Here is a 25,857-nt window from a genome sequence, read left to right as displayed (position 1 = left end):
ACCTAACCGTTACCGTTAAAGTTCGCCGAATTGAGAAAAGAATTTCGACGAATCGTGCCGTATCAATGAGAGCAGAACCTTTGCTGTTTTTGCCAGGAAGTGTTTTTAAAAAAAATTAAGTCGCACGGTGAGTGTAATATAAAAAAATAACAGCTGCATATAAAATTTTTAATAAGAGATCTTATCACGAACCGCAACGATTATAAATGAAATGCTCACCGTGCCACGTTCACCGCGACGTTAAACGGTCACGAAAAACCTATGCTGACCACCGTACGTTCATGTATTGATTAGTAAATACAGTAGAACGGGCAATAAAATTATATAAACTTAACTATATTTATTACAACAAATAACAAATATAATGAAGTTGATAGTCATAGCCTAATTATAAATCAATAACGAACAGCGGACAACTTGAAATTAAGGATCTCGTTAATAAAACTGATTCTTTGTTTACTAAATCGATATTGAAAATCAACGATTTTAATTATTTTTTTATTAATAAAAAACTCTACACATTCTACAAATTTATCAATTTATTTACTATATATTAAATAAATTTATTTACTGTATTTCAATACTCAGATAAAAAATACTTAATGGCAGAAAAAGTTATTAATTAAATTTTTGTGTTAAAAAAAGAGTTATTAATAATATCGATAATTTTTCACGATCTAAAGTAAACTTATAAATATTTTTAGGAAATGTTCAAAGTTATAAAGACGTTGAATTATTAACGGCAGACGTCCGAAAATCTTTCGAATCAATCTTTGATAAGCCGCTCGCGCACTTGGCATTTAAATTCGTAGAATGTTAAAAATTCAGCTGCTTCATCTGCCATCAGTGACATGATTTATGAACGTAGTTTTACTTATATTATCAATATTAGTCTGTACACAGCTGCAATGATTTAGCTGATAGACGTAACACAGAATAATACAGCTAAAAATACGGTTTTTAAACTTTTAAGCTAAAAGTAATATTTTCAAAAAGCATTGAAAAAACATTATTTGTCAAATTCCGTTATGTTTATATACTTTGTATTACGTGTAGCAATCTGTAACTGTAGAATAATTGGGTCGCATCAATACCACTACTACAGGATCTCAAAGAATTCCGTCGTAAAGGCAAACGAAACACTATAGGCTTGGAATTCCAAAAGCTGGAAACGCTTTCGACTCCTGAACGAGACAATATTCGTGTCATAGATGCGAAGAAAATGAGTAATTCTATCATTACATATATCAGAATTGTAGTTTTCGTAATCACATCCGTTATTATCCAAATAGGTAAATTTCATTTTAAACGTTTCTCTAAAATAATACTCATTGTTTTATAAGCTTTAACGTAAATTAAGAATATACATAATTAATCACAAAGTAAAGTGTTTAATAATTAAAAAATATTGATATTTAAAATATTATTTTATAACTAAGTTAGAGGATTTATAGCTACTTGCTTTTGATAATATTTTAAATCACATTCCATTTTCTTAAACATAATTTCATGTCAAATAAATCGCAAGTGTCGCAAGAAAGAAATCGTTTACCCGAGTTTTTGTAGTCAGTATCGAAATCGTGATGGTCCAAGTAAAAAATCTGCCGGTCAGAGAACGATTAGCACACGTTCCAGAGATAGCCTCGAGCAATCTCGGAACTAGTCGATATTGACTGATGTGAACGACTTCTTGCCCTAGGGCCAGCTGGCTTTTGTAAACTATTCAATAAAATTGACAAATATTTTAATATGTAATGAGTCTTTCCAGTATTCTGCAAAACACATAATAAATATTTTAGGTAAAGTTGACTGAATACGTTTTTTGTATGGCACATTTTTGGTTGGATGTAATGTTTGTCTGTCGTAAATGTAACGCTTTTATTCATGTTTCTCTAAGGTTGTGCATTGATAGATTTTATCGAATAAGGAATTGTTTACCACTATCATATAGCTTCACTTATTATTAAATTCACATTCTTATAGTTCTAACCTTAACACGTACTTTAAACAGACATTTGGACTGCAAAGTACTCTAGATTCAATGATAGACTTGTTTGCTCATAACAATATTGAATGTTGTAAATGCATAAGAGTTGGATTGTATGTTTCTGATCTACTGTTTTAATGGCAAAATAATTTAACCAGAAAAAATTAAGATGGAATATCACTAACTATAGTACATTGTTGTCGCCTTGCTTTTAAACGACAACTAAATGAACAAATATTATGAACTCGCAAAGTAAACAAGAATTGCCTTTACAATCTAACTTCTATGTACAATATACTTCAGGTATATTTTCGTATTTAAATTTTCTTTACAAAAATGAATCGTAAACTTTTCTTCTACAAACTATACCTGGAAAAAGTTTATTTTGTTTCAGAGCAACGGGTAACGGAAATTAAAACAATTTTGAATAGTTGATAAAATTATTTTTGTTTATCAATGCAATAAAAAGGGTGATGAGGGATTGTACACAATCATACCCCTTAGAAGACCTTAACCATATTTCGATGATTCCCCAGGGGCATTCGATTGCAATCAAAGCTTCTCTGGCACCTTCATTGATCATAAATATGCTAAGTGAACATCGTCTTGCATATTACTCTTTCAAAATAAGAAAGGTAGAGGCCGAATAGAAATTCGAGAACAAAGCAAAATAACGGCCATGATACTAAACTACAATGCTTAGATACCGACTCTTCCACTAAATATAAATGCCGCTTTGAATGTGACACCCTTGAAATGCCCCGATTGTGAATCTTTTTAGCTCTTCTACATCAGTTTACAGCGCCGACCCTGCATAAACATCGCAGTGAAATCTTGCCGCAGACAAAGACAACCAAGTAATACCGCAAATGTCGTAAAGCACAGCGACGGATATAAATAAATACTGCCAGCGTATTTTGCATTTATCTCGCAAAATATGTCCGCAATCTGTTTCTTCTGGCTATCGTCTTTACGACGTTCGATTCAATTTATCATGGTTTCGAAAATTTCTAAAACAGCTGCGATTTCTCAAACTGCTATACAAATATGGCTATGCTTATAACTTAGTGCATATGCTAGAAAATTAACATTGTACAAACGTTTGCGTTTAAAGACAAAAGCAAAGATCCATACTAATACCACTAAATATTTCCAGTACATTGTTAAACATTAATCAATGTATTCATTTGATAAAAAAATAATCAAAGTCGAAAAAAAGAAGTATTACTGACTTCCGGTTTGACAGCGCTTTAGCTAGTGAAATTATAGAGTTAATTAAAACCCATCCGGCGCAAAAGTACTGTTGGATAAGATATATTATTACGATCGTCTTAACGCTTATTAAAATGAAAAATGTGATAACGTTCGCGTAAAATAGCAAATATACTTCTGTTAAAGTTTTTATTTGCAGCACTTACTTAAGAAAAACGCAAACCAACGGAAGATTTTTAATTTCTTGCCAACCCTACTTCTCTTGAAAAGGCAGAATATCTCTTCAACATAAGTTACAGTTGAAATATAATATTTGTAATTGAAGCTCATCTCACTTCGCCGCAGAAAACCCAATGAATCTTCCATACACTCGATAAGAGCAAACCAATCAAAGTTATAATTTTATACTTGAGATACGAAATAATAACGTTTTATTTTAAGAATTTTAATAACCTTTTTTTGAACTAGCTATCACGATAGACATCCTTTAATTTTAAATAAATTTAATATGAAATAAAAAGATGAAATAAATCTTTATACCTATTTCAACGGATATCATTTATTCATAACATTTAGATATATAATGTTTTTATAAACAAAACATCGATTACTTAAATAAGATTTCTATTTCCCTCATTTTTATAGTTTATGGTACACGATACTCGATTTTTTGTTTGATTACATCCCTTATTTTAGTTTCTTTAACGTCAAATGTTTGATATCTAGAACAAGTGGTTTTATTTATTCTGTGTTTTGTATGGAAAGTGCTATTTTTACTATTTTCCTCACAAGTTTTACATTTTTTCTCTTTGTAAGAATTTGTGTAATTATTAAGATACAAAAAAAAAGCTAATGATTAACCCATAATCTTCGGTCAGAAGATAAACCTAATGTTGGTAATGCCTGCTGTTAATTAAAACCAAATTCTTATAATACATTAAATAAACAAAAAATTTTTATGCACCTTAAAATTGTTTCTCAGATTTTAAAAAATTATTAGAAATAAAAAAGAAAGTATTTTTTAATATTTTTTTTCTTTTGCTTGTGACTGAAATCCAAAATTCGTAACTTCAAATTATCAAAATGATGAATAGATACAAGCGTGACCTACTTTGCGGTTAAAAGTCAAAACATTTGTAGCCCTCTGCGGTTGCTTTTAAACGGAGCTTTGCAAAGTTCGCACGTAACATGTTTATGTTGGGTCCGATACCGACGAAAAGCATACGCGAATATATTTTAAAGTCGTTTTCAAGAATCAATTTATAGTTTAAAACAATAGATTCTTATTTACGATATAAAAATTAAATTTATATAAGTAATAATAACAACATTATAAACATATGAAATAAACTAATTATTATATTAACGGATATAATCGTGGCTGATTATGTTCCCGACCAATTCAGTGCTCTGTTCCAGCCCTACAATATATCCATAACTTGTGTTCTACGTATCCTACATGTTGGACAGAGCAGTCTTGCCCGTGACTATAGGTGCTACAAGTCTTAATAAAATAATATCAAAATTAGTTTTATTTAGTCAGTAATATTCTTAAAAATCTTTCTTAAATTAGTAGTCATAAAAATTTTAAAAAAGTATGTTATATTTTACAAAGATTTCATACAGCTTTGCTCGAAAATAAAAGTTATAACGCTGCAATGGCGGCTAACATCTAAACATTTGCATTCCCCAGACCGGTCGCCGTCAATGAATCACCCTGACGTCGGTCTGACAGGCAACGCACCCGGAAACAGTTATATTTCAATAAAAAGTGTGTAATCAGAAAAATATAAAATATGCTACACCGAAATGCAAACGTGATCAACCAATGACAATAAATAAAGGCGAAGGGATTCCAACTTGCGCCTCACAAACTCGTAAAATAAGACATCGTCGGCTACACAGAAAACATAACGGACTCACGGAAAGATGCAAGACGAGTTTTATTACTTAGAAAGCCAAAAACTTGTTAATATAAGTGTGTAATGGATAAAGATTAATAAGTTTTTATATAACGTACGAAGAAGCATGATCTTTTATGATGGTATATTATATATTTTTATCGCAAATATTTCCCTATAAATCAACGTTAAACCGTAATAGACTGGTAGGACAAGCAGCGGTTGCACCCTACAAAAAATAACTAGAAAATCTGGCACTATTTACATTTTTTAAAAAGTGAGATTTAGTAACAAATTTTAGTATATGTTGACTATTTGACAAAAAGTGATTTGTCTGTATTTACTCCACAACATAAAAGTGAAATAAAAAATGATACTGTAAATATTTGTACTCATAGTAATATAAAAAGCCTCCAAATGGAGTGAAAAATTAATTAACTTCTTGGAATAACACAATTTATAAAAAAATACGTGACAAAGATTTTTTTCATTACTTTTCTGTTGTTAGCTTTCACCATTTCTACAAATTTCAGCTAAGGTTTGATTTATTGCACATGTACATCAATTAACATTTTGATATTAGTAACAAACTGTACTTACGTTGAGAATCGACACACAAGATAAAACTCAATGTAAACGTTAACAACTTAAGCGAATCGCAGACGATGCGTATCATTTTGGGCACTTATAAAATTATCGTAAAATTTCTTATAAAGTGTTCCTAACGGTCTACCACGTTCTATGCGTTACGCAAGTTTTAATATTAAAAACAAATGGTTTTCTTAAGTCTCAGCATGTTCACGTATGTGTTTTTACAAATCCAAAATCTAATAAAAACTTGCTTGCGCAAGACCGATAATAATATGGAATATTATGACAGAAATCAGGTCAGGTATTACATATTGGCGAAAACATCGCATAAATTGCGGGAAGCGGGACCTTCCACGTAATCTAGGTGAATGCGCAGTCAGGCTCCAAGCTTACCTCCCGCTCCTGACTGTTCAAGCGAGGGAATAGGCAATTACTTGATTAGAGGGCTCTAATAAACTTTATGCACTACAAAATTGATTTAATTTCTCTAACCTTTAACAGATTTCGTTAATATTTTTAAAGACTATTTTAAAACGTAGATCTCCGTGGTGACACATAGTTAAGGTAACATAATAAGCAAGCAAACTTTTTTGAATACCTTGATTTAAAAATAAAATATTGAGAAACCAGTAGTTATTCAGCTCCCAATCAATTACTATGTTTCCTTGATCTTTTTTTCCACAATTACTTATCTTTAGTTGTAGCAGTTCTTATAATAAAAGACAGAAGTCTTACATAACTCGAAAAATAAAATAACTGTTATACCAGGTAAGAAAAACATCAGTTTTTAAAAATATTGTAAATTAAGATAAAACAGTCACTGAGTCACCTAATTGTATTTCGTAAAAGAGTTTGCATACTAAGCGTTAGGGCTTAAAACATAACTGACAGACAATTTTTGAAATTTTTAATAAGGATTATATATGGGATGTTCATCTGATCGTACTGTCACGTACTACGCAAAACAACTATACGTTTTTTATAAATTTTAATAATATAACTTGATAACTTAAAAAACTCTTTTTTTCAAATAAAAATAGCTATAATTAATTTGCTTGATATACATCAACATAAGCAGCGAGTGCTTAACGTTAATACAGAAAACTCTTACCCTTCAACGTTGAGTTTAAGCCCGCGCGGACGCATTCCAGACTAGCACAAGATCGGACCTAACCACACACACACGCAAACGCACACACGCAGACTGAAATAGGGTTCAGATTTTGTACGTTTATTTTGCATGCCGCCACATTCCCAACACTTATAAGTTAAGTTTAATGAAGTATACTTCATACAAATTGTTAATTTTTATTATTTTAAATCTCTACTTGTTTTTACTTTAACATCCCATATTAGTTAAATTTCATGTATCGTTGTTATTTTCGAAAACAAAAATTATCGTTATTTGTAAAAAAAAATATTTTTTATCATAAATACTTAATATATATTTAACTTATTTAATAGCTCACTTTTTTCAGATGAGTAGATTTAAAGCGGTTTTTAATAATAATCTGTCTGTGTTAAATATATATTATTGTACATATGTTGTACATATAAACTGGTATGTTCTCGTCAAGAGTGCGTCCAATGCGAGGCCGGGGCCTAAGTCATATGAGCCGCGCTTTTCTCTAGTCGCGTTGTTGCAATTTTATTTGTTCGTCGTTCGGTAAATGGCTTTACTTGTATCAGAGTATTGCACTTGGCTGACCTGTGTGTGCTGTAGGAAGAAGGCCGACTGGAGGTCAAGAAAGGGGAGCGAGATAGTAATAACGCTGGTAACATTCGTCTGTTACAAATATTGATCTATGGCCAACAATTACTTAATTTTCAAAAACTATTTTATTTGGATTATATTTGATGAAAGTTGCAAATTATTATGATTTATTTGTAAAAGGAAAGCACAAACGACAATAATCTATAGATAGGAATATCAACGATCGTTGTTAGGAATATCGAGTTCGAAGTATGAATAAGATATTTCTTTGTCAATCCATATTCCAATATATAGAATTATTTTAATAACGGTAAACGCATGTGTTGTTTTTCGTAATATGCAAAAACGATCGGATAGAATATATTTTGAACTTGCAGGAAGAGTCGTTTACTAAAAGCAAAATCAAAATACGTAGTTACACTGATTGCTGATACAACGACTATCACTTACTTGGCTAATAAATGTAGCATCTTGCTCGTGTGCTCAATTAACCTTCTATTAAAACAATATATTAATCATAAACAATCATACCCTTAAATCAGAACTTCCTAAAGATGTAGATGTACTGCTTGAACTGCCAAAAGGTCCGTGATACATGTTGAAAATCCGTTAAAGTTCTACATTAAGTGTTTTTTATTGTCACCACACTCACTAATTTAAACACTACTTGTGTATTCTATAACAAGATATTATTTTTGAGCACTGCTATCATAAAAGACAGTTATATATAATCGGTTAAGAAATAAAAAAATGTTACATATCGCATATTTATTACAAAGATACGATAAATTTAATTATTGTTTGAACCTTTACTAACAGCATTATTCAGCATTCGCTGTTTTTGTACTGCGATATTTCAAGATTCATTAATCGCCACAACGGCTTACGTGACTCAAGAAATCTGGTTATCGATAAAAGTCACAAAACATAACAGAGTTATCGCATTACTTTGCCATTGGCGGGCGTATTTATACTATAATTTAATAAATACATTGCCTATCACCTTGAATTTTGTGTTTTGGTGATTTGCATTACAAATTCGGCGTTTCTGGTTCTCATAGTTCGTTTTCCCTTTATTTTAACATTAATTCAGGTAGTCTTATTTTTAATTGTTTTACAATTTAAAGGTGCGCATATACTTAGTTTATACATTCAGTCTGTTATATTAAAAATTAGTTTTCTTCCAAACTCCAAAAACAAGTATTTCTTATTAGGAGCATAATATAGCTATTTTAAAAGAATGTTTGAATATTCTTACATCTTAAAGAGGTAACAAAATACGTACCATCAATTTGAAAACAAGAAAACTATATGTAAATTTAATATTAACAACAATAGATTCAGGACATCGTGTGATATCTCAAACTCTACGTACATATTCAGTACTTAATAGTCCATTTCACGAATATGGTATTTACAATAACGGCTATATTGGCACTAATCTTACTCTCTTTACATTGTACAATTTGAAGCAATTACTTTAATGTATTAAAGGATGTTCATTAAAGTTTTAGTTGAAAAGAATTTTTTAAATGAAGAAAATGCCGCTTAGAAGTCGCAAATGCAAAGATTTCGCGTGCGCGTAAGCCAGACGGCGCGCGCGTGGGCACTGCGCCGGCCGCGGTACACGCGCACCACTCCGCCCGCGGTCCGCGCACCTGACTCCTCTCGCCGGCCACCATGGCTTACCACAGCGTACAGCAGACACTCGAAAAGCTTTTTATAATGGATTTAGTGTACTACGAACGTTCATCTACATATTTTTAAATTATCTTCGAGGAAGTTGTAACGTTTTTTTATTGTTAATTGCTTTTAATTTAAAATAACAATAAGCCACTAAATTCCCATAAAAGCATTATAAAAATTTTTAAAATTTTGTTCTTCTTTTTCGAATATGCAAACTTTTCGTATATTTTTGTGTTTGATAATAATTACATTGACGTGCACCTGTATATAATAAAGTATATAAAAGAAATATCGATAGCAGAAATTAAATATCTATTGTCTGTTAAAAATTCTGCCTCGTTTATACTCTGATTATCCATTTCAAGTGATGACGTCTTCACTTGTAATTGAGTCGTTGACTTCATACTAATGGCTAACCTATTTTGATTCCTATTCACATTGTCAACTAACTTTCTTATTGACATTTTAATGGTTCGCTTTTATCCGAACACTATTTGTTGAATAAATTGCGCACGTAGCGGCATAATTATAGCTATAAATATTACAGTGGCAAAACCGTACGTTTCTGACTATTCACCAATCATGCTCAATTACACTCTAAAGATCTAACACACACAATACAAAGTCAAATAACATCACTGCATCGTTTGGTATTTCAAACACCTGCACATTACAATGATTTTTAGAGATTTTTCGAACACAAAGTACATTAGGAAGAAGAGGATAACGGTTTTTAAAGTAATGTTTATCGGAATTTTACACAAATATACCACTTTTGGCCGTACCGACTGTGTACATCGTTTTATTACTTAACCGTTGCCGCAGAGATAAGCGCAATGATAAAATGATATGACGTTGCAGCCCTGCTCGTTTTGACTGATGTATTTACTTTTATTGCTATAAACGTTGTACTGTATGTGCTATCAAACAAGTATTAAAATAAATATGTATCTGGAAATCTGTTTATAACAATTGACTATAAATTTAAATTACAAATACAACCAACATGTTGAGTTTATTTGCTTGCTTTGAACTCTAATTGAGTTCAAATAAACTATTTATTGTAATTATATCAATCCATCCATCCATTTGGTGTATTGATGTAAATGCTATACAACTTTAACAAAATGAATCGGCGCAAATGATGTTTGCAAACTGTAGTTCTATGATGGTCACCGACATGTAAATCCTCTATAATCGTTTTTTATTTTTTAACAAAATGTAGGTTATAACTTAAATTGTCAACTTTTAATGTTTCATTGCGACATTGCGGAACAAAATTTTAGTAACTTCTCCAACTTTATTGATATTTTTATTAGTAGGGTATTTTCATGCAAGTTGTTGCATACAGTAATATATAACTTAAAAAGGACAATTAAAAAATTTTTCATCTTCGTAATGCCAATAATATTGTTTTTCTGGCAACGCCATCTATATGATATGCAAGAAACTATCGTATTTAATTTATATTGCGCAAGCGATGTAATTTACGATAACTATTTGACTTGATATTATAAGTGTGTTAATAGATGGCGTTAGCGATGGATACATGTATAATTAAAATTTCACTCAAATTGATAGAAAAAAACAAGATGATATGAATAAACTCTTACCTTATTTTCACATGTCGTGTGACAAATATATTTGCACACTGAAACAAAGAAATATTATTTGTGAATTTTTGAATTATGAAGTTATATGATAATGTCTTTTTCATTTTTATACTCATCACAAGAATATTCAATTGGAGTTCATCGCGAGCTTGGTATAGCAATTAAATTCTTAATAATTATTAATTTCAACAAATACCTCTGCAACAGGATCCCTCATTGTGCACAGGCTGGTGGCACCAGTGACACGGCCTCGGTTTACGAAATGATTTTCGGCGAAAAGCGTGCGCTTGAGGTGTGCCATCCTTCTGCAATAAACAAAGTTATTGAAAAATTTTTACCTATCAACAACATCATATAATTTTTAATAACAGAAAATATATAGCAATAATTGTACCATATTTAAACAAACAAACTATACATTATCTGCTTTCACTGTTTGTTAAGCGCTTAATAGAGCAAGTGCTGAATGCTTACTATGGAAGTGTTTCGACAATAAATAAAGAAAGAATGTATAGCTCCATTGACTTCGAACTAATGGCGGTTCGACCACTGCCCACCTAACGCTATACCTGCCTGTCCCTTACTGAGTCCGCTTACAATAGCTCGCCTATTTTTTCGGGAACACACAACACGTACGTATTTGTGATAAAGTATTCCAACAATTTGGTAGAAGAGATTTTTCAAGTATTACTAAAAGACTTTGATATCTCAGGCTTACATTCATTTTCGATAACATAAGCATACTAATGCTTATAGTTTAAAAAAAATATGTAATATTAACTGTGCGTCATATTTTCTAGTACTGATGAACACAGCAAACATTCAAATGACATGTAAAATTAAATTTACGCATATGGGCATTAAGGGGTCATGCTTTGACACAATAAGCTCCTAATTATAGCATTGTGACGTCATGCTGGTGTGCAAGCGCCGGCGCCGTCCCTTACGGCGCCACATTTGCAGCGCAGATGATACTGTCTTTAACTGACAATGATTAAACTCATGTTTGAAGTAATAAACAGAAGTATTACTTTGAATTTATTAATATTAAAATATTTATTTATGTAATACGTTGTAATATAAGGTATTGCAAGTAAAGGTATAAAGTGCATGATTCTGTCACAATAATCGCCTTTTCTAATCCTTAGTAATGCTGTGTGATTACATCTTTTCTGAGCTTGTAGGGGCCAAGTGCGAAATGATTATCCTAAACCTCTTTACGGTGTTTAAGCTTGAAGATATCCTCATGAACCGGGTGGACAAAGCCAGTAAAGCGTTTGACTGTCTGTTATGTGCCAACTGTAAATTACTAATGACTAATAAGAAATACAAACTGGCCAGTTGGATGCTAACAAGTTGCACTGAATGCAAGATTCGCAAGAACGGTCATTGTCGCGAGCTTTGGGTGGAGGCCTACGCCTTGCAGTGGGTGTCTTTAGGCTGACATGACAATGATGACGAATAAAAAGCACTTCCGTCGCTTCTTGAAAATTTATTCGAATTATTTTGTTATTCATATAAATTAGAAAGCGTGATAATACTTGTGACAGCTGTTTGACATTGTTTGAAACGAATCATTGTGTTAAATTTAGTCCCGCGCAGCGTACACGAGGAGTGCGGCACGCACGTGCGCATGGCTGTACGAACACCTGCCCTTTACTCCAAATCCTAACGCATGTCGAAATTTTTTTCGTAAAGATACATTATCCTACACGCTTAGCAAAAATTTGCAGTGAGTAAGAACACGCTCCATTACTTGGGAGCGACTCGGATTTCATCGAACAGCTGTCGCGACCAACGCAGCATAACAAAGAACCAACTGTTTGGGAGGTTATCATGTTTAACAGATAAAGTAGAAAAACTTTGTCCAAGTATCTAGGAGTAATTCTTTAGAATTACTGTGCATTTGACCGTCCAGGGACCGTCATGTATAATGAAATGAAAAAATGTAAGCAAACAATCCTACAGGGGAACCAGTTACGTTATTCCGGGAATCGCATACCTCGCAGCGGGCAGCTTTAAATCCATTTGAAAAACAGTTCGCGGGACGAACATCCGCGCGCTTTTACGTCGTGGGGGTGTTTCCGAGCTCTCTTTTCTAGTAATATCACAAAATATAACATTTATTTCACCTCAAATAACTAAAATTGGTTACAAATATATAATAACAGCTTATGAAATAACTTTTATAAACAACTATTCTCAGGAGATAAAAGTAATTATTTAAGGAGCACGTACTACACAAGTGTTCGAGACAAACAAAAACTAAACTCACGATACCGGACCGATTACAAATATGCAATCTCTCAACCAGTGTAGCTAATGTGGAGTTATGTTTATAATTTTAAAGTGAATTTTTCATTCGACGTATTTAATACACTGGACGTGTAAGATGACGATGTAAGATTATATAAAAAGTTAACATTCACATCATTTCACAGTTTTTTAAAGAAAAAATAAATCATTACACTATACAATGCCTGGATAAATTACACGAAACTAAAATAACAGCTAGTGTATGTAAATATGATATGACGTGGCCTATTATATTTGTTTACAGATAAACTACAATTAACTTAATAAAGCGATAATTATAATTATCTCCGTAAATTTATAATCACTGTCACGTCTTTTGATCAAGTTGAAGCAACATATTAAGTCAAATATTGTATACTACAATAACACAGTTTGTAAAGATTGATTAAATAAGCAATCGGAAGAAAATGTATTAAAAATGATCTGGTCTTAAACTTTTATTAACTTGAGTTTACGAAATTTTTGTTTTAAAAAAATAGCTAAATCCTGTTTATTCCACGACAAATATACGGACAAAAACATATATTATATTTGTGCATCATTTTAATTCAAAGATGAAAAGTTTTGGTTTTATTTTTCAATTCAATTTTTCAAGGAATTTTACTTTACTTCATCTACTATCTAGATACTATTCATTTTCTTAAAAATTATACGCCGTTTGTCATGTTTTTGTGCCCAAAAAAATAATGATGCAAACGTAATAGCAATCCTGAGTCTTCGCTTTACCCTGAAATAATACATATGCAATAAAATCGTACTAGATACTGTCTAACATCAGGGACACGAGAATTATAAATAAGTTCAGAGCTGAATGCTAACAACTTGCATTGAATAAATACTAACAAGGGTGGTCACTTGCATGATGTGTACATGTGATGCGCTTGTTACTTGTTTTTTGCTGGTTTGTTTGTCATAAAATTAAAATGTTTGACTGTAAATAAAAATGTACATTGGAAACTAACGATTTAAAGACACGCATAAAAACGTACAGAAGGCAAAAGCAATACCTACGATTTTGTAAATATAATAATGGTGTGTTAGTAGAATATAACTAAAGTGTTCAAATAAATATGTGTTAGTACTACACAGTTGATAATACATATAACATGAAAGCCATAATCCGTAATGAAAGTCAAATAGAAATTGCTTCACGTGTCGTAGCGCATACACGCCACCAATATTCGTTACTAAATTTGTTTCTCGGTAATGCGTTTAACACATCCAAGCAGACGTGAACAACATGCGTTATTACATATTTGTACTAACTTGGCATAGCCGCTACATTCTAAAATGCAAACCTTAGCTTATATATTGTAGGTACATTTATAAACTTTGTTTTTAATTAAATGTTTAAACTAACTAACTTTACAGTCTAATACAAGGATAGAAGATTAAAAAAATACAAGGATAAAATCAACTTTATGTCGAATCTGCTGTCAAAAATTTGTATTTAGCTCTAACTTTTCCACTCGCTAGCAGCAAATGCTCCTTGCTTACGAACATTGATTGGCCCTCCTTTATTCACTTAATTTTAAATATTTCAAAGTTAAGAGACTTATTCCTTATGATTTATTACAAGTAGATATAAGAAACATGTTACATTACACTCTAATAAAGATTATTGCATTTTCAAAATAGAATATCATAATACACGTAACAGTAATATCGACTGCCACACGGCTAAACACGAACGTTTCGTTATCTGCTTTTACACGCATTAACATTTATATTTAAATAAAACAGGGTGTTTCTTCAGCTTAAATAAATTTCAAGGATTTTGTTTTAACCTAAAAATTCTCTTGTCTGTGACGATATATTTTAGGAACATAATCTGAAAATTCTTAAAGAAAATTAAATTAGAACATGTGTCTTTTCGACGTTATAACACATTCATGGTTTTTACCGATTGCAGTATCAAATACTATTTTATTAGCAAGTAAGTCAAGTACATTGTTCTTATCTTTATAATTATTTAGAACATTGCGCTGCTATGTAAATGATGTTTTTAAAACAATTAAGGAGTGATAATTTTCTTTCTACGCAAATAGACTGGAGAATTTTCGTTGATTATAGTTTTCGTTGGTTGACATTATTGACTGGGTATGAAATCTTTATTTTTCCATTCCTAGACTTGTTACATTTTAATATCTATATTTAATTTATTTACGATCAAAAATTGAATTGAAAAGTTTTTGTTAGTACACTTTTACTGCTTTTTTTTACAAAATAATTCAATTATTAATATACTCATACGAATCAATTTGATGCTCTCAGTAAACTTAACATTGATTAAACTGTTTTAAAGCTAAATGTGGATTTCAACACAGATGAAACGCAATTTGTTTTCGCTGATAGGTAGGGTAACTAGAACAGCATTTGATTGGATATACAGGAATGTGATCCCACCGCACAATGCAGTTATTGGGTTAGGAACGTTAATTGGTACATTCAATTAAAGCAAGGGCCCTGTTTAATGTTCAGTCAAGCTTGAGTGCACCGATATAACCCTTTTGCCTCATCGGAAAACGATGCCGAATGTTGCCGCATACCCACTTAAGGATTAACACTTGAACAGTAGGAGTATTTTAATAGCTACTTAAAACTGGTGCCATGTAATTTTCTCACAATCAAGTAATAGTTTATAACAGTATAATGTTAGGTTCTACAGAATATTACTTATTATCTGTTGTCTTTTGAAAATTATGTTGCAATTAATTGTAATTTGTTAAAATTGAAATAATCGTAGAAAAAGTCTTATTTGATTAAAATCAAACAACATCCATTTTTAAATTTACACAAATATCTTTTAAATTATTTAACGTCACTTTTATTTAGAGAACAAGATCTTTTACTATCTGCAATTATAAGTTTGTTAATGCATTATATTAAATTAATACTAATACTACAAATAATTTACAACTAAGTAATTTTAACCTGCGTAAATAATTAGTTGTGGCCACCGTCGAATTCACATTTAACAATTTCACATCATCCATAAACCGTTTTCATACTATCAATAATTACTTAATACGGTTGAAAAGTAACCAATAAGCGTTATAATGCAAAGTCAATACCCAAACAAATAAAGACGCTGACCTTAATTACTCACAAAATAGGTTGCACACTGCCACGAAGTCCAATACGGCATTACAATATAAAATGATTCATATTTTAACATTACTCTAGCTTAATTGAAACAGAGGTTTTCACATTGCCTTTATACTAAAACATTATAGTAACGTAATACAACAAATAGAATATTACAATGACGCGTGCATAACTTACAAATTTATTAATGTGTCACAAATATACACACAATGGTTTGTTTAATTGCGTTTTACTTACTTCTCATCAGTGAAATTGCATACGTTTTGGTGCGTTGTGTGATGGTTAATCAAAGACCGGCTAAATCAGTATTTAATAAGTTCTAAGTATCATTGGACGGAAGGAGGTCGAAAATAACTGTAGTGTACGGTGTCTGGGGGCAGATTTATGTTTTCAAACCTTAATAAAAATGTAATTTTTGACACATAGTTTCATTTAAAGCATTGAACGATAGATTAGAGATACAGATTTTATTTTTTAAGAAGTATGTCATCCATATGTCTTCTGTCGAGTTGCACACACTTTTCAAAAGCGAGCACGTTCTGTGCTACATGCTGCGAAAAGTGACTAATCAGTCCAGGGGAAAGTTTCCGGAAGGAAATTCATAGAAGCTCTAGTATGTGCAGTGTGTACGATGGATGATCTCACAGGTTCAGTAAAAAGAAATCCGTAATCAAGGCAGTTTTGCTTGTGGCTTGGCCGTTAAAGTGAAAATGAGCCTCGTCGCTGCAATAAATGAGATTTACAGTGCGAAAGCGCTCCAACATCGTTCGATAAATTTTTTGGCGTCTGTCTTTCTTTTTTGTCTTTCAGTTCCTGAACAATTTGAATTTTAAAAGGTTTCAACTCCTGTTTCTTTTATGAAAGTCCCAGTGAGACTGTTTATTTACATTGAAAGTCGTGGATTTTAACGATAATTGATTTCAATCATTTCAATGTTTTTGGGAGTTCTTGAAAATCGACTGGGCCTTGGCTATGAGATGTTTATAGCCGAAGCAGTTTTTCAAGATTAATGCAATTTTGCCTATAGTGTATCACATTTAGCGACATTTGCCATAATTTGTGAACAAAAATTAATTAACACAAAGGCCTGTCAGGAGTCGGCGCTACAAATAAATTAAATATAATGATACATTGTACAAGTGTTAAAAGAAAATGTAACCGACTAACCGGGTTCGGGGTCTCGTAATATTGGGCTACTCAGGTACATTTCTGTGAGGAAGCTGTTCAAACCAGTGTCAAAGTTTATAATTATTAAACCTTGATTTTGGAAGGTATGGTTAAAGATCTCTCACCTTTTTGACAGTTGGGTATTACAGTACGACTCTGCACATAAGGCGAAACAACTATTTAAACTCGGTTGTCAAAATATATCGACTTGATTAGTCCGAAACCAACCAGACCATAATTCCTTGGATTAAAAACGTGATAGGTCTAGGAGGCTAAGTGTGCTAGATCCATAAAAGTCTGTAGAGGATGAAGTCATCCTTGAGAAAAGCTCTGACCGAAATAGACATGAATAGTGTGCGTGCAGGGATCGATGCGTACCTCCACAAACTAAAGGAATGTGTCAAAAATAGAGGCGGATTGTAAAAATCTTTATCTAAATTAATTTAATGTTGAAACCGAATCTAGTAATAATAATAATAGTAATAATAATAAAACCTTTATTTTAGTTTTAAAGATTTACAGTAGTGAGAGCATTTAAAGACTAATTAAGGGATTTATGAAATAAGGAGTCAAGATAAACAAAGCATTTACAAGATTATAAATGTTGCGCCGCACTTTTTACAATACGAGTAGCATGTTTTAGTTATAAAAAATGCTGTGAAGCACTGTGGTTGCGACCTTCAGGGCTGCTTCAATCGGACGAGAGCCTCTGATTAAAAATATTTAACAAACGTTAATAAGTGACTAATACTAATAGACCAAAAACTTTATATGCGTAATTGATGAAGGCGAACAGGGAGAAGACATAAGATAAGTCATCGTGTGACATTTTTCTTACTTCTTTTTCTGTGAAAATAATCGACGAAGGAAACTACGACGTTAATGTACTCTACAATTTGCTTTGTATAAATAAAGTTAAATTTGACTCTGCGTGACGGACGCATGTTAAACCAATCAGAAAATTTATGGCCGTAATTACTATTCCCAAGATTCGTATTGTATTACCCCAATGGTTCAGTAATAATTATAAGTGGCACTCCCTTATTTTTATAGGATAGTGTGGGGTTCGTCCCCGGTGAACCGCCGACACGCGCCGCATGAAAACACGCACGCACCGAAAAGGTGCAAATAGAGATGCATTTTATTAATTACTTTAATTATTATTATTTAAATATTTCTTTTAAGCTAGTTTAGTCACATCGGAAACGATGAAACATGTGCAGACCACAAACCGAGTGTAATCAATAAAACTGACATAAGCTCAATAAAATAGCCTCTGTCAGTTAGTGAAACAATATAGTCTTGTTTTGATAATTAATATTTATATCCGCAAATTAGCTTGTTTGCAACTTCAATAGAAAGTTTATTGCTTTTTTTTTAAATAGGCGATTGTACCATAAAACGTAAAATATGAAATTGTACTCTTAGTGCATGATATCTATCAATAGCGGACTACGACAGAACGCACATGATCCCATCGCGCCAGCGCTGCGCAACGACGGACGGACCCATCCGATTACCTTAATTAAACATACCGGCTGGGGCACGCCGGCATATGTGGCAGGCACGAATTGATAAATTCCTCGCTTCCCTATTAAGAGTTGCCATATTACAGGTTACTTACCTAACGCACTAACACACTTTTTACGTGTCACAATTCCTAATCGATAATAATTAAAAGTTGAACAATTATAAACACTTGTTGCTTTAATTGGAAATATTTATAGCTTAAAAGTAATATGAAATAAATATGTTATAATATATATCTTACAGGATTAAAACTAGTTGGTAGGAAGATTTATCGTTCCAAAAACCATAAAGGTATTCCTGGTTACCAATAAATAAATATCCGAAATTTTACCCATATCTATGTTATATTCGATTAATATAGGTATAACATTTTGTCACCTTTTATCTATCTTCGACGGTGCGTACCTATTTTGCAATTTACGTCTAACCTTAATTAAGACACTTCGTTAGGATTATAAATAAGTCACAGGAAACTTTTTATGAATGTCAAACAGTTAAGTTGACTATAGCAATACCATAAAGAGCGGACAGACTGAATGTAACTCACTCTTTATCTGGCACAGCTTGTAGGAGGCATTGAAATTACTTTTTCGCATAAATTAAAACATTATACTTGAGTGAGTATTTTATAACTCTGGAGTTTAATCATTAGCACCAGACGAGTTTTCCTCCAACTATAGATAGAAGCGTTGCTGGAATTGTATCTGCCACTTTTTCTACCACTAGCTCTTTCCGAAGTAGTCTCAGTAGTAGTCTTAGTCAAACACCAGTAATCTATCTGGTTGAGGTTTTATATTTTTAGGCGCCCTTAAATCTGAATGCCATACGCCTATTGACTGACACGGTCCAGGCTGAGTTCCCTTTGTTACTTGCTCAATGTCGCCGCCAATCATTTCTAATCTGCCAAAACTATTAATACTATCACGACATAAAAAGATCTCAAAACTTATTATATTACGGAATTTAACGATTATAAATCATAGACAAACGTACAAAACATGGAACGTTATACTTACCGTGTCCACGTCTTGATTTATCAAGATGTGGCTTTAATAGGTCGACTTAGCTGGGAAAGGAACACGCTAAACTAATAGTTTATAAGTGCTGTGTCGATAAGACATGAAGACCGAAAACTCGACTACTGATGACAAAGCGTTTTTGCCATTAACATGGCTACGGAACTTACGCCATTAAGCAAATTTCACTTCAAAAAATTAATCTTGTTGATGCAGTAATTACTTATTGTACCTTAATATGATATAGCTTCTCAAAAAGCTTTATGTGTATTAAGTATTACTTTAAACGATATATATTGGTACTAACTGCTGACCATATGCGGGACGAAGCCCTTGTTGATTTATTTATAACTAAAACTTGTACGGTTGCTCAATTCAATAATGCGTCCGGATATTGCGGCGCAATATGTGTGTGCGCAGGAGTGTATGGCGTATGTGAAATACTGCAGCGCCTCCTTCGTGCCTCGCGGGATATTTGTACATTGCAACGATAGCAGCAATAAAACTTTTAAAGACTTTTCCTGTATACATTGCGTCCATGTACTAATAATCACTTTCTACGATATTTTACTATATAGAAAACACTTGAACCCAAAATGAAGAACTTCAAACAGAACTATCACTAAAATTTCAGAGTGCTTTAGTTAAAATGTATTAGTAATAAAACTAATTATTTTGTCTGAACAACTACAAGACATCGATCCATATTTATATAAAAACCTTTCTATTGTAATACGAAAAATTGTTTTTATATCGATCAATATACAGAGTAATTGGTTATAGGTGTAAAAGTTTTATGGTGGTATATATATAGCTTATTTGTCAGGAAAAAGGCTTAAAACTTTTACACCTATTTCCAATAGCCCTGTCTAAAAAAATGATATTTATTTTGGAGTGCGACGGGCCAATTACTTTTGACAGTATATTCTTCGGGGACAGATAGTAAACAAAAAATAATTTTAATTTGCAGCTATCCGAATTATAGCAACACTTTTTCTTATCATGATCATTACTTTATTTTTTAACTCTGAAATGATATTGTCATAGTTTTTGAATAGAGTGTATCAAACATTAATTAACATCAAATGAACTATACATTCACTCGTTTAATGCTTTTACATTTAAAGCCATTCATTCTGTATAAATGTTATATTAGTGTTACCGAACAAAATTTTTATTTCTCTCTATTTTTAACTACTCGTAGCTTAAATGAAATAAAACATATTCATAAATTGTACGACGATAACCGTGAAGCGCTAATCAAAACTCTATTTATCCTCGTTAACAACATTTTGTTATTTCTCTTCAATTAATTTAAATAGTGTCAGGAATTTATACGGGTCGTATGATTCACCGACAAGGTCCACTATTCAAGAATATAATTCGTTTATTGCGTTCTGGGAAGAAAGTTATTTGTACAGTAGTTTGTAATATTTTTGTAAAGTCTATTTTTAAAGTTTTTAAAGTATATTGTCTTTCGTTATTACAACACATTCTACTTTAGAGATTTTCTGTAGCCGAGGGCACGACCCGTGTTTTTAAAGTTTTTTCTAACCAAAAATGGAACATTAATTGCTTGGCCTAGGAAATGGGAGCACAATGACGGAGAGACAATATCGTTTGTTTTGTTTGCTCATGTTGAAACTTCATCGTGTGGCGGGTCATGTGTATGTACGCTAGTGAACGCTCATATAATACTTAGCGCAATATTCCTGTAAATATTTATTTACAAATAATTGTCAACATTAGTATTTAAATGAGGTTACGAAATTAAACATTTTTAAAAGTGAAATAAATTTCTACCGCCTTTCGAAATATAAGGAAATGATAATTTTCATGATCGTCAGGCACACTGTCACAAGTCATGCGTTAAAACCGATTCACAAGTAGACAACATACCTTTTTTTTGGTAAGACAATGACCTCATGTACATTGTTTAAAAAACTAGGTTAACGATAAGAATTCCATAAATGTAGTAAAGAGTAATAGAAAGTAGGTGCTCACTTATGTCGAACAACATAAATGTTTTAAAGTAACTTAAAAAGCATTACGAGAGCATGACTTGTATTTTTCATGTTTTATTTTATATGTATTGTATGAGCAATGTAATGAGGAGAATACTCGTATGAGTGTGACACTTATTACTGTCGTCCAGAAGTACTGTGCAAACATTACTGTATTGCGGTTTCAAAAGCACTGTGGCTATTGTGAAGTTTCTTTGCTAGTGAAATGATATTATATCTTAAGGTCGCGAACATAAATATGACACTGTGCACGAATATTCATCTGAGAAATATATGTTGAATAGCATTATTATGCAGATAATTATTTATCATCGGCTTTCGTCTCCGCTCGTCATATACAACAACAACATTTACATATAGATAACTGACACAAACTGTAATTATAATTTCTATTATATCCATTATATATTCGTTATTCTCATTCTAAGTTTACGGCTTAGAAACAAAATTCAAGGCGTAGAAGCAACTTTTGTTGGTTTATATTATAATTTATTTACTTCACAATTTTTGTATTACGTACAACGGCGTAATCATACTGAAGACATTCATCACTTGTTTAACCTTTTGTAGTATTGTCATTTGGTGTAGATATTAATAACAAGCAATGCCATAACTTAAAAATGTAAACTCAAAAATCTAACATAAATATACTTACAATGTACAATGTAATGTATAGATATTTAAAAATAATTTAAAAAATAGCAATATAAGGATTTAAACGTACATACATACTGTCACCAATTTTTAAGTAGAAATACACTATCTCCCTATTTAGAAAAACCCTGAATCAATACGCAAAACCTCTTATAATAACAACTGCAATTGTACCTCTCTTATATACTCTTGTGTAAATAAATCACACATTCTTTAATTAACTATATGCACTTTTTCTCGTCAAATCTTTGTGATTTGTTAATATTTATGATAATATTAGCTTAACGAAATATCTACTTCCCTCCTTAGATATCTTTGGGGTACGACTTTACTTCACAGTGGACATCTATGAGCTGAAACGACAACTAATTGAAGAACGAGTACTTCCAGTGTCTATATCTCAAGTTAATTCTTGCCATGAGTACTGTTTATGTCCACACTTACGTAATCGCGGATTGTATAGTGCTTAAATTAATTTATAATTCTTGTCTTTTTGTTTAATAAGCAACACTTTTCTTAGACGTTAACCAGCCGTAGTTTACTCTCGTTTAGTTCCAGCAATATAGAGAATTCGGTATCGAATTGCAGGAAAAGTCTCCCACTCTACATTAATTGTTCATTATAAATTTTTAATCTGTGTATATTCGCGATACCTATTATTTAAATTATTGATTGTACATTAGACAGTCCGGACATGTAATAATTTATGTTATAACAATCTCATACTTTAGTGAATATACTTAAGGCGTTACACAACTCACACGATTTTTTTAATTACAGCGAGCGTAGACTAACAACTTAATTGGTCAAAGTGTCATCGGCTCGTCCGATTGAAGAGAAAGACTTGACGAGGGGTTGCGTGACTTACATTCTTATATCATCCTGTTGGCACTGACAGAAAAGATATAACAAATATATTAATATTAACAGCCATTTTTTATATTTTTTTCTTTTAATTAAGGAATTTTTTAAAAATGCTAGTTTTATTCTACATAGTAATGGGTCATAAAAGATAAACCTTGTGTGTAAAAGTAAGTTTTATACATTTTTTTACGATAACGCCGAGATACCAATAAGAAAGCAATGCTAAAAATTCGTCAATTATGCGAGAAAATTATTTTAAAAATAATATTAAAAATGATTAGCATAAGGACGTAAGTAATTATCATTTTTAATATAAGATTACGTTTACGTGATTGGCTAGTGAGCCTTTTCAGAAGTCAGGCTACTTCACGTCTTTTGTAGGAAGTGTATATTATAAGTGTATATTTATTGTAATTCATTCGAATGTAAATTTTAATCGAATACGAACAATAATAATAATCCTCGTTACTATTTGTAAGCAGCAATATAATTTTTTTTTAAATAATGATGTTACACTCCATTCCAATATATAATATAAATAATTTTTTTTCCATGACATATATTTGTTACATTACCAAGCATGTTATTGCAGTTTTACATGCATAGATAAAGACTTATTTCCATTAGACGACGATAAAAAAAGCATAAATAAAATCGTTATTTATTTAACTTTTCATGCAAATAACCTAAAAGAACTATTTCTTTAATGACTGAAAAATAAATAATAATTTTATACGACATCTATATAATCTAAAACATTATGCCCAAAGGCGTGTTTATAATATTACTATACGTAATACAAAACGCGGAATGTGTAAGATTCATACGCACACGTCACCATAAAACAAGAACAACGCTGCGGAGAAACTAGCTTCATTGTTGTTTAAATAAAAAAGAAATAAAATGATATTATAGAAAAAAGACTTGTGTATAATAAAGTTTTCCTTTCTCTACAAGAAGAACTGTGTTCCAAAAGTGAAACTATATCAGGCTAAAACTAAATATACGTTAGTTAATTAGAATCTAAAAAAGATTTCAACGTTCATTTATTTACTTTAGCAATAAATACATAGGTATTTTTAAGCAAATAAAATTGGTAAAAGAGTTTACTTTACCAGGATGTTGAATAAGAAGAATAAAGCAGTATTTACGAAGTGGGTAACGAGTAATATTTAAAATGATTTGCTTATTTTTGGAATAAGAACTAGCTAATATACACAAGTAGAAAGACATCGAAGTGCTTTCATTGAATCATATAAAAAAAAGTAATTAAAAAGTAGTAATAACCCGTTTTAAGTCACTTCAAACAAATAAGGGACAAGTTATAATTAAAATGTTTTAAAGAAGTTATTAATCAAAACATAGTCAAGGTGAGAGTATTGTTGAAGTTGCGGTTGCACTGTGTTGTGTTATAAGTCCCATAAATAACGTTACTCGCACTCGAAGTCAATAGTCGTGTGAGCCAGGTGGTCGAGCTTATTTTAAGACTACTGTTTATGAACGAATAAGGGAATAAATTTTACATTATGAGTTCCATTCAAACGATTTGATTCATTGCATGGGGTTGTATAAATATAAATTTTTATAGCAGAAGCTCGTTCTGCAGTAGGTATTGCCGACGCTCTAATTTAAAACGGTCAGGCATTTGTTCGCCAACGCCCGTCAGCTGGTGTACATGTTTCGTGAAGCGTGATATTTTTTTGGAGGTCTGCTACTTGCGGCCGGTTTGTGTTTCAGCAAGTAAAATAACACGGGTAATACAACACGGAACGTAATCTAAATTAAAACAAAAACTAGTGAATGTTTTACTTATTTGAAGGTAACTCAACCATTGCGAGGAGTTAAACCGATACTTCAAATAAAATTCACTTATAATGTTTAATATTGATAAAGTATTTCAATTTAGTTTCTTTAAGAACTGGAATGTCTATCGGAGCCTTTAATTCACTTCGCTTATGACAACTTGTCATACACTAACGAATTCCTATTAAAGTCACACACAAAAAATACGATCGCTTTTAAATCAACTTCTAAAGTTAGATTTAAACTGTGAACTTAAAATATTTACTGGGGGTAATTCAGATTATTGCGCCAATTGACAAATTGCAGCAATTATATACTACCATAGCAATAATTGCTGTCAGTGTCACTCATTAGAAGGACTCGTTACAAATATTATTACATCACCTGTTCGTCCCATGCACGGTAGGCGACACTATTTCCAGTAGTAAAACCATCGTTGCTATTCGGCTAAACCGTATAGCCAACCAACCGAGCTTAAATCAAAATAAAACTAGAAAATGTTAATTAAATCAGACTTTATTACCGATTAATAATTTATTTTGAAAACGCGGGCCTCTCGTTGCTCTATCTTATTTTTGGGACAGGGATAAATTTAACAAAAATTTTTTTCATTCTTCACAATTTCTATCTTTCATATTTTCTATTATTTTCACAGCATTAATTTACATTAT

General features: G+C 31.7%; 1 protein-coding gene across 1 annotated transcript in view; it reads right to left on the bottom strand.

The window, feature by feature from the left end:
• The window catches only part of by (blistery), a 94,584-nt gene that overhangs the window by 63,363 nt on the left and 5,364 nt on the right, over window positions 1-25,857 (bottom strand). The window contains exons 2-3 of the mRNA XM_068764703.1: window positions 10,901-11,009; window positions 10,705-10,742 (exon numbers count right to left, since the gene is read on the bottom strand). Of these exons, the coding sequence (XP_068620804.1) occupies window positions 10,705-10,742; window positions 10,901-11,009 (147 nt within the window). The remainder of the gene's footprint in view (window positions 1-10,704; window positions 10,743-10,900; window positions 11,010-25,857) is intronic.

Source organism: Battus philenor, unplaced genomic scaffold (genome assembly GCF_028537555.1).
Source record: "Battus philenor isolate CCGP_79_NKW_IND1 unplaced genomic scaffold, ilBatPhil1.0.hap1 SCAF_2, whole genome shotgun sequence".
Taxonomy (NCBI): domain Eukaryota; kingdom Metazoa; phylum Arthropoda; class Insecta; order Lepidoptera; family Papilionidae; genus Battus; species Battus philenor.
Note: the sequence above shows the minus strand (reverse complement) of the source record. Positions and strands in the feature narration are given on the sequence as shown.